General features: G+C 43.9%; 1 protein-coding gene across 1 annotated transcript in view; it reads left to right on the top strand.

Annotated features, from left to right (window-relative positions):
• Positions 1 to 17,421, top strand: part of RAP1GAP2 (RAP1 GTPase activating protein 2) — a 949,148-nt gene that overhangs the window by 799,908 nt on the left and 131,819 nt on the right. The window contains exon 5 of the mRNA XM_082245390.1: positions 11,777 to 11,821. Within this exon, the coding sequence (XP_082101516.1) occupies positions 11,777 to 11,821 (45 nt within the window). The remainder of the gene's footprint in view (positions 1 to 11,776; positions 11,822 to 17,421) is intronic.

The raw sequence follows: 17,421 nt of genomic DNA, 5'->3' as shown, positions 1-17,421 counted from the left end.
CAGAGGGGGGGGGCGGGGAGGGCTTGCTGGTCCCTAGGTCATGGCTAAATCCAGTGTCTCCCCGATTTTCTCTTTTTTCCATCAGCTCTCCCAGGCCTGATTTACCACAAGAAAGAGACCCTGTCAGACCTCGTGGGAGTTCATCCTCCAGATCTAAACGCCGTGAATCTCCATCAGGGAGTAGGCAACAAGGGAGACGCTCCAATTCCTCCCCCAGACACCATACACGATACCAGAGTCACCGCACACACCAGAGAGCCTGTTGGGGTTGTGGGGCGCATGTCCCGGAGGACAAGTCCCTATGTGAGCCATGTTTTGCTCATGCAGCCGGTGAGAGGGGGCAAAAGGATCAAAGATTGGAATCTCTAGTGAAGAGAATAGTACAACAGTCCCTGAAAGAATGGGGTACAGTCCCACCACTTGGTCCCACCATATCCAGTTCTCCAGGGGAAGTGCAGGAAGATCAAGGCCCCTCTCAACCGAGTATTACTTCTGCAAAGTCATCTGACAGTGATTCGGAAGAAGAAGGGGCTGTAGGCGGCTTTGAGTTCGCCCTAGTTTCACCCCTGATCAGAGCCATTAAAGAAGCTCTCAGATGGGAGGATCCTGTGTCTCCTCAGAAAAAGCAGCGGAAGTTCTTCAAGCACCTTGGTAAGGAGCGTATCAACTTCCCTTCCCTCTCTGAATTACAAGAGGTGATTACTGAAGAATGGAGTAAAGGGGATAGTAAGTCTTCCTTATCCTCCAAACTTGGGAAATTATATCCCTTTAAACCTGAAGATGTCGCCCGTCTGGAATCTGCTCCTCTTGTGGATGCGGCAGTTACAAGATTAGCAAAGCATGTCACTTTGCCACTAGATGACGCGGTCTCTTTCAAAGACCCTTTGGATAGGAAGATAGATCTGGACCTAAAGAGGATCTTTGTGACGGCCGGCGCGGCCTGCAAACCTGTGATGGCATTAGCAACAATGTCTAAAGCCATGGAAGTCTGGGTTTCCGATATAGAATCCAAACTTGGAAGTCTCTCGGAAGAAGCCGTAGAAAGTTCCCTTATTCACGAACTCAAGCTGGCTTCAGTGTTTTTAGGAGAAGCATCTATTGATGTTCTGCGTCTTCTGTCCAGATCGATGCTATCCTCAGTAACAGCAAAGAGGGCCTTGTGGCTTCGCCCGTGGATTGCAGATCCAGCTTCTAAACAGGCATGGTGTAAGATCCCTTTTGAGGGTACTTCCCTTTTTGGAAACAAACTAGACAGCGCCATTGCCAAGGCTACTGGTGGAAAGTCAGGTTTCCTCCCGCAAGACAGACGACTATTTGGTCAGAAGAAGCCTCAACCTAGGAGGCAATACACGGAGAGATCAAGAGATGCACGCTTTTACAAGCCTAATAGAGATTTCCGAAGAAACTGGAGAGGTGGTCAATCCTCTACTCGGAGGTCATCAAAAAATCCAGCGCCTGCTGGACAAGATTCCACTAAATCTTTTTGAGATTGGGCCCGTCCAGGCATGTCAGGTGGGGGCACGTCTTCTCCATTTTCAGCATGTCTGGGCGGCCTCAATCACGGACTTTTGGACCGTCAGGACGGTCTCTACAGGCCACAGATGGTCATTTCTGGCAGATCCAGTTCCAAGATTCATCTCAACTCATTTACCCTGTCTAGAAGAGAGAAGAGAAGTCTTGCTCGCCTATGTAGACGCTTTGGTGGCTCAAGGAGCGGTAGCTCCGGTTCCGGAACAAGAAAAATTTCAAGGGGTTTACTCACCCCTCTTCTTAGTCCAGAAGAAGAACGGGGCCTGGAGACCTGTTATAGATCTCACATACCTGAACAAGTTCATAAAGAACGAAAAATTCAAGATGGAAACACTCTCAACTATTCAAAGGGCAGTACTGCCGGGAGATTGGCTCGCCTCAATAGATTTAAAGGATGCGTATTTTCATGTACCTGTGGCAACCGACTTCCACAAATATCTTCGCTTCTGTGTTCGGAATCAGCATCTGCAATTCATTTGCCTACCCTTCGGCCTGTCTACCTCACCCAGAGTATTCACCAAAGTTCTTCTAGCAGTGGTAGCCTTCATAAGATTGAAAGGTATACGTCTACATCATTACTTAGACGATCTTCTGCTTCTGTCTCAAGAAAAGGATCAGTTATTGGCACACAGAGATCAGGTCATATCGACCCTCAAAGAGTTTGGCTGGCTGCTAAACCTACAAAAGAGTCAGCTGGAGCCTACTCAGCGCCTAGTCTATCTTGGGGCGCAATTCGACACCGTCGAGAATTCAATCTCTCTCCCATTAGAGAAGATACCGGTAGTGAGGGAGAGAATCCTTCCGGCTCTTTCCTCTCCTCGGCTGAAAGCCTCTCAGTGCCTCAAAATCATTGGCACCATGGTGTCCACGGCTCCAATGGTCAAATGGGCTCTCTGGCATATGAGGCCCTTCCAAAAAGGGTTCCTACAACAATGGAACACAGAAGAGAAAGATCAGTACATTCATATCTCCTCCAGCATGAGATACAGTCTTCTTTGGTGGCTGCAACGCAGGAATCTGCTCAACTGTCATTCTCTGGTTCCAGTCTCATGGACTATAATCACAACAGACGCCAGCAACTCAGGTTGGGGGGCTCATTGTCTGACAGAGATGACACAGGGGAGATGGTCTTTTCAGAGACACACTCCAGTCGTCTCCAATATACTGGAACTCCGAGCAGCCTACCAGGGTCTTCGATCTTTCCAACACCTGCTAGAGGGGAAATCTGTAATGATTCGGATGGACAACACCACGGCAGTGTCTTATGTGAAGAGACAAGGTGGGACACGGAGTCTCTCTCTGCTACGAGAATTAGACCCGATCATGTCCTGGGCCCAGACTCACCTAGTAAACATCTCGGCAGTTTACATCCCAGGTTCACAGAATGTTCAAGCGGATTTTCTGTCCAGGGTCCAGTTGAACCACAACGAATGGTCGCTCCATGTGGAGTCGTTCAAATGGATTCTGTCGTTGGGAGTATCTCCCGAAGTCGATCTGTTCGCCTCCCCTTGCAACCACAAGTTGGGGAAGTATGTCACGAGGGGCAAGTGTCCTCAAGCTTACGGGACAGATGCACTAACCGACAGGTGGGAGTTCAGCAGGGCTTATGCCTTTCCTCCAGTACCCATCATTCTCAAATTCCTGCAAAGACTTCAAGCGGAAGATGTGGAGATAGTGATGGTGGCGCCTTTCTGGCCGAACAGGCCATGGTTTCCGCTACTCCTACAACTGAGTTACCGGGACCCGGTCCCTCTTCCCCTCAGACCAGACTTGCTTCTTCAGGGAACATCAGTGCACCCCTGTCCTGCAATTCTCCGGTTGACGGTCTGGTTCTTGAGAGGGAAAGGTTGGAATCGCTCGGCTGCCCATCTACAGCCATTTCCACCTTGATGAATGCTAGACGACCAAGTACTAATAAAGTATACTGTAGAATCTGGGCAAGATTCATGGAGTCTGCATATCCTGAAGGTATGTCTTCCTCAGTCCCTGGGATTCAAGAAATACTAAGTTTTCTTCAGGCTGGTCTGGATATGCCCCTTTCAGTGGCAACTCTTAGAGTTCAAGTTTCGGCCTTATCGGCCTTCTCCGGGGTCATGTGGGCCCAACACCCACTAATCCAACAATTTTTCAAAGGAGCAATCAGGCTCAATCCTCAGAGAAGACCTAGGTTCCCGAAATGGGATCTACCTCTTGTCCTAAATGCCCTCTCCAAATCGGGCATAGATTCCTCTTCTTCTATCAAGGACCTGACCATCCGAACTGTCTTCCTGGTAGCCATTACCTCGGCTAAAAGGGTCTCTGAATTAAGTTCTCTCGGATGTAAAGAACCATTCTTGACTTTTTTTCCGGATCGGGTAGTATTGATACCCAGGCTGAATTCAAATCCGAAAGTCACCTCAGTGTTTCACCAGAATCAGGAGATTGTCCTGCCTACTTTCCGTTCATCTAATGAGTCCAATCCTCATCCGTTGGATGTAGGAGAATCCTTAAAAGCCTATCTTCAAGCAACTGCACCATTCAGGCAGTCTGACAACCTCTTTGTCCTGTTCTGGGGAAAGAACAGAGGTAAACCTGCTTCATCTAGGACTATCGCTTCATGGATAGTGGCAGCTATCCAACAGGCCTATAGAGCTGAGGGGCTGGCTCCTCCGGAGGCGGTGACGGCGCACTCTACAAGGAGTATCTCTACTTCCTGGGCGGCTTCGCGGCACGTGGCTCCAGATGTGATTTGCAGAGCGGCTTCGTGGTCATCAGTCAATACTTTTATGACCCACTATTGTGTAGAGCCTGCTTCTCTGTCCTCAGTTAATTTTGGTTTGACTGTTTTGTCTGCAAATAGCATGAATTAAAATTTTCTTTGCTAAAGCATTCCCACCCGTGTGGAGTGAGCTAGTTATTTCCCACACGTAGGCTGCCATGGAGACAGACAGGAAAACGGAAAATTCCTATCATACTTACCGTAATTTTCCTTTCCTGATAGTCTCCATGGCAGCCGGAGTACCCACCCTCTCGTCTTGGATTCGGCTAAGATATGGAACACCTGCTGTACCTGAGAGCTGAAATTTATGGGAGGGGGGTCCTATACCCTTGGAGTGGAGGCGGGGTTAACCCACACGTAGGCTGCCATGGAGACTATCAGGAAAGGAAAATTACGGTAAGTATGATAGGAATTTTCCGTTTTTTTTTTTTTTAATTTCCCTTTGCTTCAGCATTTCTGCTATCAAGTTTTGAATGCCCTATTGCAGCAGCAGCTCTTTTTCAGCAACTTTCTGAATAATTTAAGACAATTGTAGTCTCTATTTAAAGGACCGATCTGGAGAGTAGTCCCATGAGTCTCTCCTCCAGAGTCAGCCTCTTACTTTACTTTTGCAGCTGCTGCACTCACTAAGGCTCCATTCACACCTGGGCATTTTTGAGTGTTTTTCAGGTCCAAAAACGCTCAAAAAAAACGTTCCAAAACGCCCAACAAGTAAAGCCCCATTCATTTAAATGGCCCCTGTTCACATCTGAGCGTTTTGCAAAACGCCTGTAGCTGAAAAAAGTACATGAGCTTCTTTTTGGGCTGATTACCAGCATTTTTGATAGATGTCAATGCCTGCCTCCAAAAACGCCTGAAAAAAATGCCTGAAATCGCAGTAAAATCGCTGTAAAAATCGCTGTAAAATTGCGGTAAAAAAACGCGGTAAAACGCTACGCTCAAGTGTGAATGTAGCCTAAGGAGGAGATAGGTGATGAAGAGCTTTCCTCCGCCCCTCTAGTTCTACAGCCTGGCACACACAGGCAGCTTTTTTTTTTTTCATTTCATTTAATCCAGCAGGCTGAAGGAAAAAAACTGAGGAGCTCGGGAGGAGCTCTCAGTACTTACTATGAGATGTTAGTACAGCGATCTCCCTGCTGAGCTATTATGTTCTGACAAGGGGACTGCCTTATGTCAGAACACACTGGTCAGCGCTCAGAGCCAAGCTTTTTGTCCCTCCAAAGCCTTTTTCTCAGCTGCACCCTATTGAGGAGGGTTTCTTTCAAAAATGGGCATTCCTTTCTTGACTTAACAAGACCTTGCCAGTCTGTTGTCAAAGGGTGGATGTCTAGTGGTTCTCTCAGCCATCTGGTCCCAAGAAATCTCAGATGTTTGGGTCAAGAGTGTATGTTCCCACTACATGCTTTCAAATTTGCTATATGCCCTGCAAAAATAAGTGGGTCTACTTGTTAGCATTCAACAACTTTTCTCTCAGGGGGTTATTACCTGTCATTTCGTAACTGAAAATATTTGAGTTGAAACCCTGAAAGCTCTCCTCGTCTCTGTTCCCAAGGCAAATGGAGGCACTTGCCCATGCATGCTGGATCTGATGACTCTCAACTTCTTCCCGTGAGTCCAAAAGCATGGAACTTGCCAGGTCGGTTATTGCCCCCTTCTCCTAGGGGACTCTCTGCTTACTTACACATCCCCATCTTTCCTGCTCATCAGTGTTTTACTGTTGGCATACAACATTACCAATCCATTGCCTTCTCTTCAGCATTTGCATGGCACCCTGGGTCTTCACCAAGGTGTGTGTGTCAGTCCTAGCTCTCTACTTTTCAGGGTGTCCACACAGTGGGATGCCTGGATGAATTTCTGTTTAAGGACCAATCTACTCAAGCCCTCTCAGCCAATGTCCAACAGATAGTGCAGAGATTCTGATGACAGCCTCTTTTGAGGCAGGACCATATGCTTAGTTTCATTTAAGACACTTACAACTCAATATTCTAGCTGCATGGGACAAACAGACTCAGCCTTTATACAGCCCCAAGCACCTGACCTACAAGGCCAGACTGTCTCTGGTGTGGTAGATTTCCAAATAGGTGCTGGAGTCAGTAAAATCTTTTTCCCAAACGATAGGAAAAGCTCTCACTATGGACGAAAACCTGTCGGGGACCGAGAGGACATCAAGGAGTCCTGGATGTCCTCTCAGTGCAGGGGAGTTGATCATCAGATCGTCCCTTAGTCATGAGGTCCAGGGACCACTGTAACTTCACAGTGGACAATCCGGTGACTCTGTGGGATCATTTCAACCTGATCTATACCTTTTCCCCTGTAAAAACTCTCCTGCATCTGTTCTGCATACCCGGACTCTTAAGGACATGTCCACCATCCTGCTTCTCAGTTACTGGCTTTAATGGAATGACTGTTAAAGCCCATGTTCAAAGGTATAGGGACCTATCAGATTTGATCATCTCTACACTCCTAAAGGCCTGGAAGACCTACTTTGCAAGGCAGAAGCAGGTTCAGGCTTTAACAGCAAGCATGCATTCGGCTGGCAGGCAAAAAACTGAAACGAGAGGCACCTGTAGTGGGGAAACTTAATACCTTCCCAGCAGCCAGCACTAGGTAGAGAGTCAGATTACTGGGATCTGCTGGCTGCTGGGAGACACTGGAACAACAGCCCACTGCCCAGGGAGCCACAATGCCACGAGCAGGTGATCCAGATCCTGATAGTTCCCCCCCCCACCTTAAGGAGTGGCCTCTAGATGCTCTTCTGTGCCCCCTCACTTGGGTCTGGAAGCTGACTGGTTATCCAGCCATAGGAACCTGAAAGCTGACTGGGAGTCCCTCCACTGGGGTCTGAAAACTGACTGGATTCCTGCTGATCAGATCCCTGTGGAGGCACACCACTTGTTGCTTACAATTCCCTAATGCAGCATATGGTATGTCCCATCACTGAGATTCCAAAGGCTTAACACCGGAGCCCCTGGTCCCAGGTCCACACAGGTACCCCAATGCCAGGTGTCCCTTCAGGATTGCACCCTAACCTTCTAGGTTGCTAGAGACTGCTTCACATTTTAACAGCCATTCAGGTCTACCCAAGGCATATGTTACCCAACCCAGGCTCTCTAAGGCACTGCGGATTGCAGAGATAACGCAGGCCAATCAGGCTAATAATCAGGCCAATATTTAAACAGAATGCTGCCCTTCCTAGAAGACCTCTACTACTGGGGCTCTAATAGTGAGTGCAGCTCTCACATTCAAAGTGGGTATCTGGACCACCAGGCCTTAGTGCAACAGGAGCAAATGGCTGCAAAAGGAACTCAGGACAGGCAACAATAGGGATTTTAGACCAAACAGGTAACCCATGCAAGCCATGTAACAATAATAGGAACTCCGAAGTTTCTGACCCATCAGCAGGCAGGAGTTTAACTTTCCTTTCAGAGTCTAGTTGAGCAGCAGGCAGGGAATCAGCAAAGTCTGTCTGGGCAGCGGCCAGGAAATCAGCAAAGTCTGGCTGGGCAGTGGCCAGGGAATCAGCAAAAACTAAAACCCCAGGGAACCGCAGTGCCACCAACAGTTGATCTGGGTCCTGACATCCAGTCTGGCCTGGAGTAGACCAGCATATAACCTTGAGTACCATCAAGGAGAAAATCTCAGCACTGGCCACTCTGTTTCAGAGACTGCTGGCCTCTCATTTCTTAGTTAACCTCTTGACCTCCAGAAAATTTACCCCCCTTCATGACCAGACCATTTTTTGTGATACGACACTGTGTTAATTTAACTGACAATTGCGCGGTCAAGCAAGCCTGTACCTAAGCAAAATGTATGTCCTTTTTTTCCCCACAAATAGAGCTTTCATTTGGTAGTATTTAATCACCTTTGCATTTTTTATTTTTTGTGCTATGAACAAAAAAACAGCAACAATTTTGGAAAAAAAAAAAAAAAACATTATTTTTTACTTTCTGCTATAAAACCTATCCAATAAAAAAATAGAAAAAATCTAATTTACTCATAAATTTAGGCCAATATGTATTTTGCTACATATTTTTGGTAAAAAAAAAAATCCCAATAAGTATATCTTGATTGGTTTGTGCAAAAGTTATAGCGTGTACAAACTATGGGATATTTTTATTTTATTTTTTTATTTGTAATGGTAAGCGACCTATAGCTGGACTGCAATATTGTGGAGGACATTCTGGTACTAAATTACACTTTTGACACTTTTTGGGGACCAGTGACACTAATAAAGTGAAAAGTGCTAAAAATATGCACTGTCCCCGTACAAATGATACTGGCTGGAAAGGGGTTAACATCAGTGGTGATCAAAAAGTTAAATGTGTGCCTGGCCAGTGTTTTATTATACTGCGTGAGGTGCTTTTACTAGGGGAAGAGATATAATTTATTCCCTGCTTTGTAGAGACACAAACTCTATCCCTTCCCTTCTGTCAGAAAGACAATCTGCCTTGTTTACATAGGCAGATCACAGTTCTGTGTCTCTGCCTGATGATCGGCGGATGCCAGAGGATATGGAGTATGATGGCCACCCGCCGATTGGCTTCCTCTATGTGTAATCACAGCAGAAGGGAGCCACCCGCTGCATGCGTGCCCACTACCTGGAAGTGTTGGAGTGCATAAATAAATGTGATACGATGCACAGGTGCCACCCTGTAGCAGTAAAACTGCTATAGGTCACACTTAGGTTAAGGCCTTTGTACTGGGTGTCATGCACATTGATCCCCCTGTTGCATTACACTGTATCACCATGGCATCTTTGAGTGGGTCTTTGAATTATTGCCTTATCTTGTAAGGAGCCTTTTCTTTTGTTACACAGGGATAAAGCTGTTCTTCCTCCCCAAGGTGATTTCCTCTTTCCATCTTACCAAGGATGTTGCTCTTCCCTCGTTATGTTCTGTTCTAAAATATTACACTACACTGTCTTAATATGGTATATTGGTTTTACACTTGTTAGGTGAACATTCAGGCCTCATCCGATTCCAGTTTTGGGCAAAAGATGCCTCAAGCTGCTCCCCAGCCTTTCTATGATCTGTTGTTACATGGGCCTGTAAAAGGTTTTTTGCCATGTTGCCCACCAATCAGTTGCAATGCACTGCTTTAGATGTCTCATTGTTAAAATTAAGGATCCTTTATCCTGTACTGTACTCCAAGGAAATTTTCTAGTTACTATTTATTCTGAGATATTAAGGCTGAACTGCAATAATATGTATAATATGTAAAGTACAGCTCCCCCCCAAGCCCCCACTGATACTTACCTGAGCCCGATCTCAATCCAACGATGTCCATGAGTGCAGCGACTCTCTTGGCTCTGTCCCTCCTCATTGGCTCAGGCACAGTGTCAATCACAGCCAGTGAGGAGAGAACAGTGGCAGGGCTGAGCCATGCTCTGTGTGTCTTACGGACAAGCAAGCGGCTTGCTATGGGGGCACTCAGCAGGGGGGGGGAGTGCCAGTAGGGGACCCAAGAAGAGGAGGTATGGGGCTTCTCTGTGCAAAACCTTTGTATGACATGTTTTGTTGTTTTATGAAAAAAAAAAACTTTACCTTTTAGTTATCACTTTAAAGTAGATGAAAAAAATCCTTAATCAATGACATTCAGTAGCTTGCTATGACATTTGCATATTCCAGTCTGGACAATTGTGGCTGAGTGATTTCCAGAAAAACTCACAGGAAAGATCTATGAGGCGTGGGAACAGAAAAGCGTAGTGATGGGGGGAAGAGTTGTTTAAAGCATAACTAACATACCAGAAGCCATTGACATTACTGTTGGATGCTTTGGTGATGTTATGAATCAGCAGTGTTAGTGACTAGTATTTTATCCTAGTCCTGGGAAAGATGTTCATTAAATCATCATCAACCAACACTGCAGACTGCCAACATTTGAGGTCGCTCCAGAACATGGTAGTCTTCAGTGTCAACAATGATATGTTAATAAGACATGAATGCTGTGTTGGTGAAAAGTATTTCTGGAGGGGAGATTTCTTCTCACTGCCTGATGCGTCACTGGGATTGGCAGTGATTAGAAATCTCTCCAAGGGAGACTGAGAGAGAAATTTAATCCTAGCAGAAGTATCAACCTTCCCTGTTCTATCCAACAAAGTGTAAAGACCAGGCTCTGGTCTTTACACTTTATTATGAGTGTGAGAGAACCCAAGTTCCAGTAATAGAGTATAATGTATACCGTCAATGTAGTTTTACACAATCCAGAACCACACAGGTGTCACCAGATGTCCTACAGATCTAGCAATTTAAGAGTATAACCAGATTTGCTAAAAATCTTAATGGGTTATGGATTTATCACTACCCATCAATGAGCTGCTGCATTTTGAGACTACAGTATTCCCCCACACAGCAACCACAGCCAGGAAACAGGAAGTTTCCACACTTTCCAAATGGCTCAAGAAAACAGTCTAGGGATTTTAGGTTAGGCTGTTTATTTTGAGAACAGTGAACTTAGATAGGGATTGGGGTACATCAGATACCCAGAACTTTAACTGTAAACTCTGTGTAGCAAATGAGGACCTGCTGATGTTTCTGACTACTCTAATCCGAATTGTGGAACTCAGCTGCAACAGTAGGAGTGATAGTGCAGCAATAGCAAAGCAGCATAGTTCCAAAAACTAAGGAACATTAAAGAGACAGCACCTGGCTATATTGCACAGCACCTGGCTGCTCTAGGCCCAAAATAGAGATATGATGGGGTCCTCCTGGCTGACTTGCTCTGCACTTAAGCTACCCCCTGGTCCCAGACATGTGAGGTATTGCAATGCACTTTCCTCTCTTTTCTTTGTGTATATAGCTGGCTTGTACTCACTCAGTCCACTTTTTGAAGGCTTCCCAAGATCCAGGGTGGCTGCTGTTCTGGCTTCTCTGCTAAACAGGCTGTTCCTGGCTTCGCTTGTGGGTCTACAGCTAAGCCTAGCTGTGTCTGAGACTGGGTGATGTCCTGAGGCTTCTTCTCATTCTCTCTCTTTCTTCTTGCTCCTGCTCCCTCTCTCCTTGCCCCAGGGGACAGAGCTCCCCATCACAGGGGACTCCTCCAGACAGTTGAACCCTGGACTCTCTTCTCAGACTGCCAAGCTTCTGAGTATTTATGGATTGTTGTCCAACCTTCTGGGCCCTGCCTCCCCAGGGATTGGTGGAAACTCCATAAATATTCAAGGCTGCCACCACTGTTCCTCCACCCACTATGTTCTGGAAATATCCAGTGAGTTCCAGAAGACAAGATGACGGAACTGCCCAGTCTCCTAAACAAATGAACACATGCTCCTCTGCCTACAGGGTCATCAAACTAAATTGACCTACTCAAGTGACCACAACAGTAAGGGTGCTACATAGAAATTTGGCATATGGGTCTAAAGTATTGCTGTTACATACAATTTAAATGTGTAGGGATTTTTGTATAAATAAACAGACCTATGAAGATGAGAGGATTTGAGAAGATTTTTCCCAACAACAATTTGACTATTATTCATTTCTCATAACACAGGCCCCAAAGTTGGAAGAGCAGAAGACCCAGAGCCAGAAAAACAAGGTAAGAGTTGAATTTCTATCTACTGAAGGATAAACAGAAAAAAGTCAAATTGTCTGTTGAAGGAAAACTAGAGGGTAATTGCTGTAAGTTAAGCTGGCCATACATTATACAATTTTCTTATTCAATTTCTTTTAGATTTACCTTCAACTGTGTAGTGCTGCCTGATTGCATACAAATTGAAAGTGTTTAGGTTTGACCTCATATTATATGGTTTTGGTAAATCTAAAAGAAAATTGTAAAAGAAGATTGTAAAATGTATGGCTGGCCTTACTCTAGGGCATGTCAAGTAACCTTTCATGTTATTATTTGCTTGTAAATCAGATACTGCAGTCAGCATTCTTGCTGATAAACTGAAGCAGGGAGATTGGCTAAAGGGTTTTAGTGAAACTCTTTTGACACATACCAATCAGAGTTTTGTTAAATAAGAACATCATTACAATGAATCACTGAGAAGTATAGGTCAGTGTGTGTGTGCTTGTGCGTGTGCATGTATATATATATATATATATATATATATATATATATATATATATATACGTGTATCGCTAGCCCCCCGAGGATTCGCTTGGTATGACGAGTTCTCTGTTCTATGCTTCAACTGAGAACTGCTTTGTCCCCTCTGACCGACCTGGTTCAGTAATGAGATGCTGCAAACACCTCTGAGCTCAAGGATTAGCAAACTACCCACAACTAAATTGGCATATAGAAAATAGGCACCAGGCTATTTAGTTGTGATTAAAGTAAGTAGATTATCACAAGGAAAAATAAATGGCAATGTACAAAAATCAATGAACAGGTAAATGAGTTTGTTTGAATGCAATAAACTAGGCTACAGTATGGAATGCTAGTCTACAGTATGGAATGCTAGGCTATAGTAAAGCAGTTAATCTAGATCACTGTGGAAAATTTAACCTAGCATCAGCACTGCTAAAGAAGTGTACCCTGTGAACGGTAAAAAAAAACATAACTAAACTAGAGATGGGAATGAGGACACCTATTAGCAAAAGTATGTAGTCATAGGACACATACCCTGCCACGCCCCCTTAAAGACATGGATGAGTGAGTTTTGGGGTGGAAGAACTTGACTGGCTTGCACAGAGTCCTGACTTCAACCCAACAGAATACCTTTGGGATGTATTAGAGTGGAGACTGCGAGCCAAGCCTTTTCGTCTACATCAGTGCCTGACCTCACAAATACGCTTCTGGAAGAATGGTCAAACATTTCCATAGACACACTCCTAAACCTTGTGGACAGCCTTCCCAGTGAACAGTAAAAAAACATAAACTATTTGAGATGGGAATAAGGACACCTATTAGCAAAAGTATGTAGGCATAGGACACATCCCCTGCTATACCCCCTTAAAGACAATGGATGAGGGAGTTTTAGGGTGGAGGAACTTGACTGCGAGCCAGGCCTTCTCATCTACATCAGTGCCTGACCTCACAAATACGCTTCTGGAAGAATGATAAAACATTCCCATAGACCAGTGATGGCAAACCTTGGCACCCTAGATGCTTTAGAACTACATTTCCCATTATGCCCATGCACTCCGCAGTGTAGTTGAGCATCATGGGAAATTTAGTTCCTAAACATCTGGGGTGCCAAGGTTCATCACCATTGCCATAGACACACTCCTAAACCTTGTGGACAGCCTTCCCAGAACAGTTTAAACTGTTATAGTTGCCAGGGGTGGGCCAACTCAATATTGAACCCTACGGACTAAGACTGGGATGCCATCAAAGTTCATGTGTGTGTGTGTAAAGGCGTCCCAATACTTTCAGGGATGTAATATATATATATATACATATATATATATATGTATATATATATATATATATATATGTATATATATATATATATATATATATATATATATATATATATATATATATATATATATATATACAGTACACACACACACACATATATATATATATATATATATATATATATATATATATATATATATACATACATACAGTATCTCACAAAAGTACACCCCTCACATTTTTGTAAATATTTTATTATATCTTTTCATGTGACAACACTGAAGAAACAACACTTTGCTACAATGTAAAGTAGTGCGTGTATAACAGTGTAAATTTGCTGTCCCCTCAAAATAACTCAACACACAACCAATGCTGTCTAAACCACTGGCAACAAAAGTGAGTACACCCCTAAGTGAAAATGTCCCAACTAGCCATTTTCCCTTCCCTGTGTCATGTGACTCATTAGTGTTACAAGGTCTCAGGTGTGAATGGGGAGACGGAGTGTTAAATTTGGTGTTATCACTCTCACTCTCTCATACTGGTCACTGGAAGTTCAACATTGCACCTCATGGAAAAGATATCTCTGAGGATCTGAAAAAAAAAATGTTGCTCTACATAAAGATGGCCTAGGCAAAAGAAGATTGCCAAGACCCTGAAACTGAGCAGCAGCATGGTAGCCAAGACCATACAGTGGTTTAACGGGACAGGTTCCACTCAGAACAGGCCTCGCCATGGTCGACCAAAGAAGTTGTCTTTGGGAAATAGACTTATGAGTGCTGCCAGCATTGCTGCAGAGGCTGAAGGGGTGGGGGGGGGGGGGTCAGCCTGTCAGTGCTTAGACCAGGGGTTTTCAAACTATGGCCCTCCAGGTCATCATGCCTAGTCATGTCTGTGAATGTCAGAGTTTTACCATGCCTCATGGGATGTGTAGTTCGGCAACAGCTGGAGGGCCATAGTTTGAGGATCCCTGGCTTAGACCATATGCTGTGCACTGCATCAAATTGGTCTGCATAGCTGTCGTCCCAGAAGGAAGCCTCTTCTAAAGATGATGCACAAGAAAGCCCGCAAACAGTTTGCTTTAGACAAGCAGACTAAGGACATGGATTACTGGAACCATGTCCTGTGGTCTGATGAGACCAAGATAAACTTATTTGGTTCAGATGGTGTCAAGTGTGTGGCGACAACCAGGTGAGGAGTACAAAGACAAGTGTGTCTTGCCTACAGTCAAGCATGGTGGTTGGAGTGTCATGGTCTGGGGCTGCATGAGTGCTGCCAGCACTGGCAGGGTCTTAGCAATCTTCTTATAGCCTAGCCCATCTTTATGTTGTACAGCAATAATTCCTTTTTTCAGATCCTCAGAGAGTTCTTTGCCATGAGGTGCCAAGTTTAACTTCATTATTACTTTCATTATGAGAGAGTGAAAGCGATAACACCAAAGTTAACACACCTGCTCCCCATTCACACCTGAGACCTTGTAACACTAACAGGTCATATGACACCGGGGAGGGTAAATGGCTAATTGGGCCCAATTTGGACATTTTCACTTAGGGGTGTACTTTTGTTGCCAGTGGCTTAGACATTATTGGCTGTGTGTTATGTTATTTTGAGGGGACAGCTAATTTACACTGTTATACAAGCTGTATACTCACTACTTTACATTGTAGCAAAGTGTCATTTATTCAGTGCTGTCACATGAAAAGATATAATAAAATATTTACAAAAATGTGAGGGGTGTATATATATATATATATATATAGAGAGAGAGAGATACATATTTTATTTATTCTAAAACTCTCCTTTACAAACCATGGTCCATTTATGTTGCAGCTGTGTTCTATATTGTACGATTTATGTGTCCTAAAGTTTTATTCTGTAGACCTTCACTATTCTACAAAATATACAGCTTCTAAAACTTTTCAGTGCATCTTGTTTCCCAGTAGGGCCATTGACAAAAAAATCAACTTTTGAGAATTATTTGTGCTTCTCTTTGCTGGAGGCACATTCATATTAAAATCTTTGCAAAACCAAAATGTGCTTTTTAGCACTTGGTAACACAGTTTCTAAATACTCCCTCCGAGCAATAGTTCTGTTCTTTTCAATGGTAACCGTTGAATGTTGTGTTATAGGTGTCCCCGGGGTACTAACAAAGCAGACATACTGTGCTTCCGTCTCAGACACATTACCAAGCACACCCAGCATGAAGGCAATAAATCCTTATCTTCATTATAGCCAGTGCAGTAGGCAGTTATGTCTCAGTTCATCACGCTTATCTTACTGCTGCCTGAAACCTAGGCAGACATCACAGCTGATTATTGTGGAGACAAACTATAGTGTCTATTTAAAGACTAGAATAAAAATAAGTATTCAGAATTACGGAAATTATAGCATAAAGTGGTCCCAACAGTTCTTGAAAACTGAAACGAATATAGAAAATAGATGAGAACATTAACCATGCTGAATTAAAAAAATATATATACGTATATATTACAGGTTTATTTATTAGAAAATCCTTTAGTATGTTCTTAGTTAAATCTTTCATAAATACTTTTATTTGTCTTATAGCAAGCCTCGTGTGACTCCTGCACAGTAGCACTCAGACTTGGAAAGAAATGCCCGCAGCTTGACGGAAATAAGCATAGGGCATACATGACAGGGTGGAAGGAAAACCAGGGAGTAGGGGGTTAAATTAGTTGTTGGAATATGAGAGGTCATACCTTATTGGCCGAGCAGACAAAGTGATGGGGAGGAGCAGGAGAGAGAGTAGTTGGAGCAGAGGAGTGAAGGGGCTTCACTTGCAGACTGGAGATCATAGGAGAAATGCTCCCTCCGCCTACCCTGGTGGTGACGTTTTCTGTTGTTTTGCTAAGGAGGTTGGACATTGGCCGTTAGGGTCCTTTTCAAGGGACCAAAACATGGTGTTAAACGATAAAATGGTGAGAACCATCTCAGGTATGGAGTCCTATGGTTGGTCTGGTGGTCTGTTAGGATAGTCCTGGAGGCAGTGTTTTGGCGGCTGGGGACAGAACCTAACTTAATGGTACCACAGACTCCAAAGTTGTGGGAGATGGTATTGTCAAAGATCTGCAACTATTCATTGATCTGGATTGGTTTGACTGTTTAATGGTTTTGTTTAATTAAAAGGCTGAACGAAAACTTAATCCCAATGCTGATTTAGTATTGTCATTTAAAGGTAAAGGGGGGGGGGGTGGTGTTGGGTAATGATCCAGGTAATATGGTTAAATAGGTGGGATCTAAACTACCCTAGTGAAGAGAGGGTAAGCACCTTGAGCCATAAAGCTTATAGAAAGGGTTAGCAGAGGGTTAACCTCATCAGTGTCCAATCAGAAGGCTGGGAAAGTTTTGATGTTTTTACTGGGTATTTAGCAAGCTGGCTATACACTGGTAGAATTTTGTTCAAAAATTTTCATTCCAGGAAACGTTCGTTTGATTTCTTAATTATTAGTAGGGTCAAAAAGAACTTTATTTTCTTACACCAATGAATTTCTAACAGTGGATGTGGTTTTCACTTGATAAAATGAAATTGTTCCAAAGCCAAATGTTTAAAGCTCACAAAATGTAGCAACTCCCATATCCTGCTGTTTTGCCAGTATTTGAAAACCATTAGACACTCACTCCCAGCATTATAGGAGTAAGAATCGATGGCCTTAATGTATGACAGTTTGTAATATGTGCTGGGGCATCTTGACTGCATGGACTATATTCTTGAAAAGTAGAACAGTAGATGGCAGGTTTTATGAATTTCAAAACATGTGTATTATCAGCGCATACGAAAATAAATGCTACTGTATGTATAAATAAAAGCTGCATTT

Source organism: Pelophylax lessonae (genome assembly GCF_965119305.1).
Source record: "Pelophylax lessonae genome assembly, chromosome: 2".
NCBI classification, from domain to species: Eukaryota; Metazoa; Chordata; class Amphibia; order Anura; family Ranidae; genus Pelophylax; species Pelophylax lessonae.
This window is presented reverse-complemented; position numbering and strand designations above follow the sequence as displayed.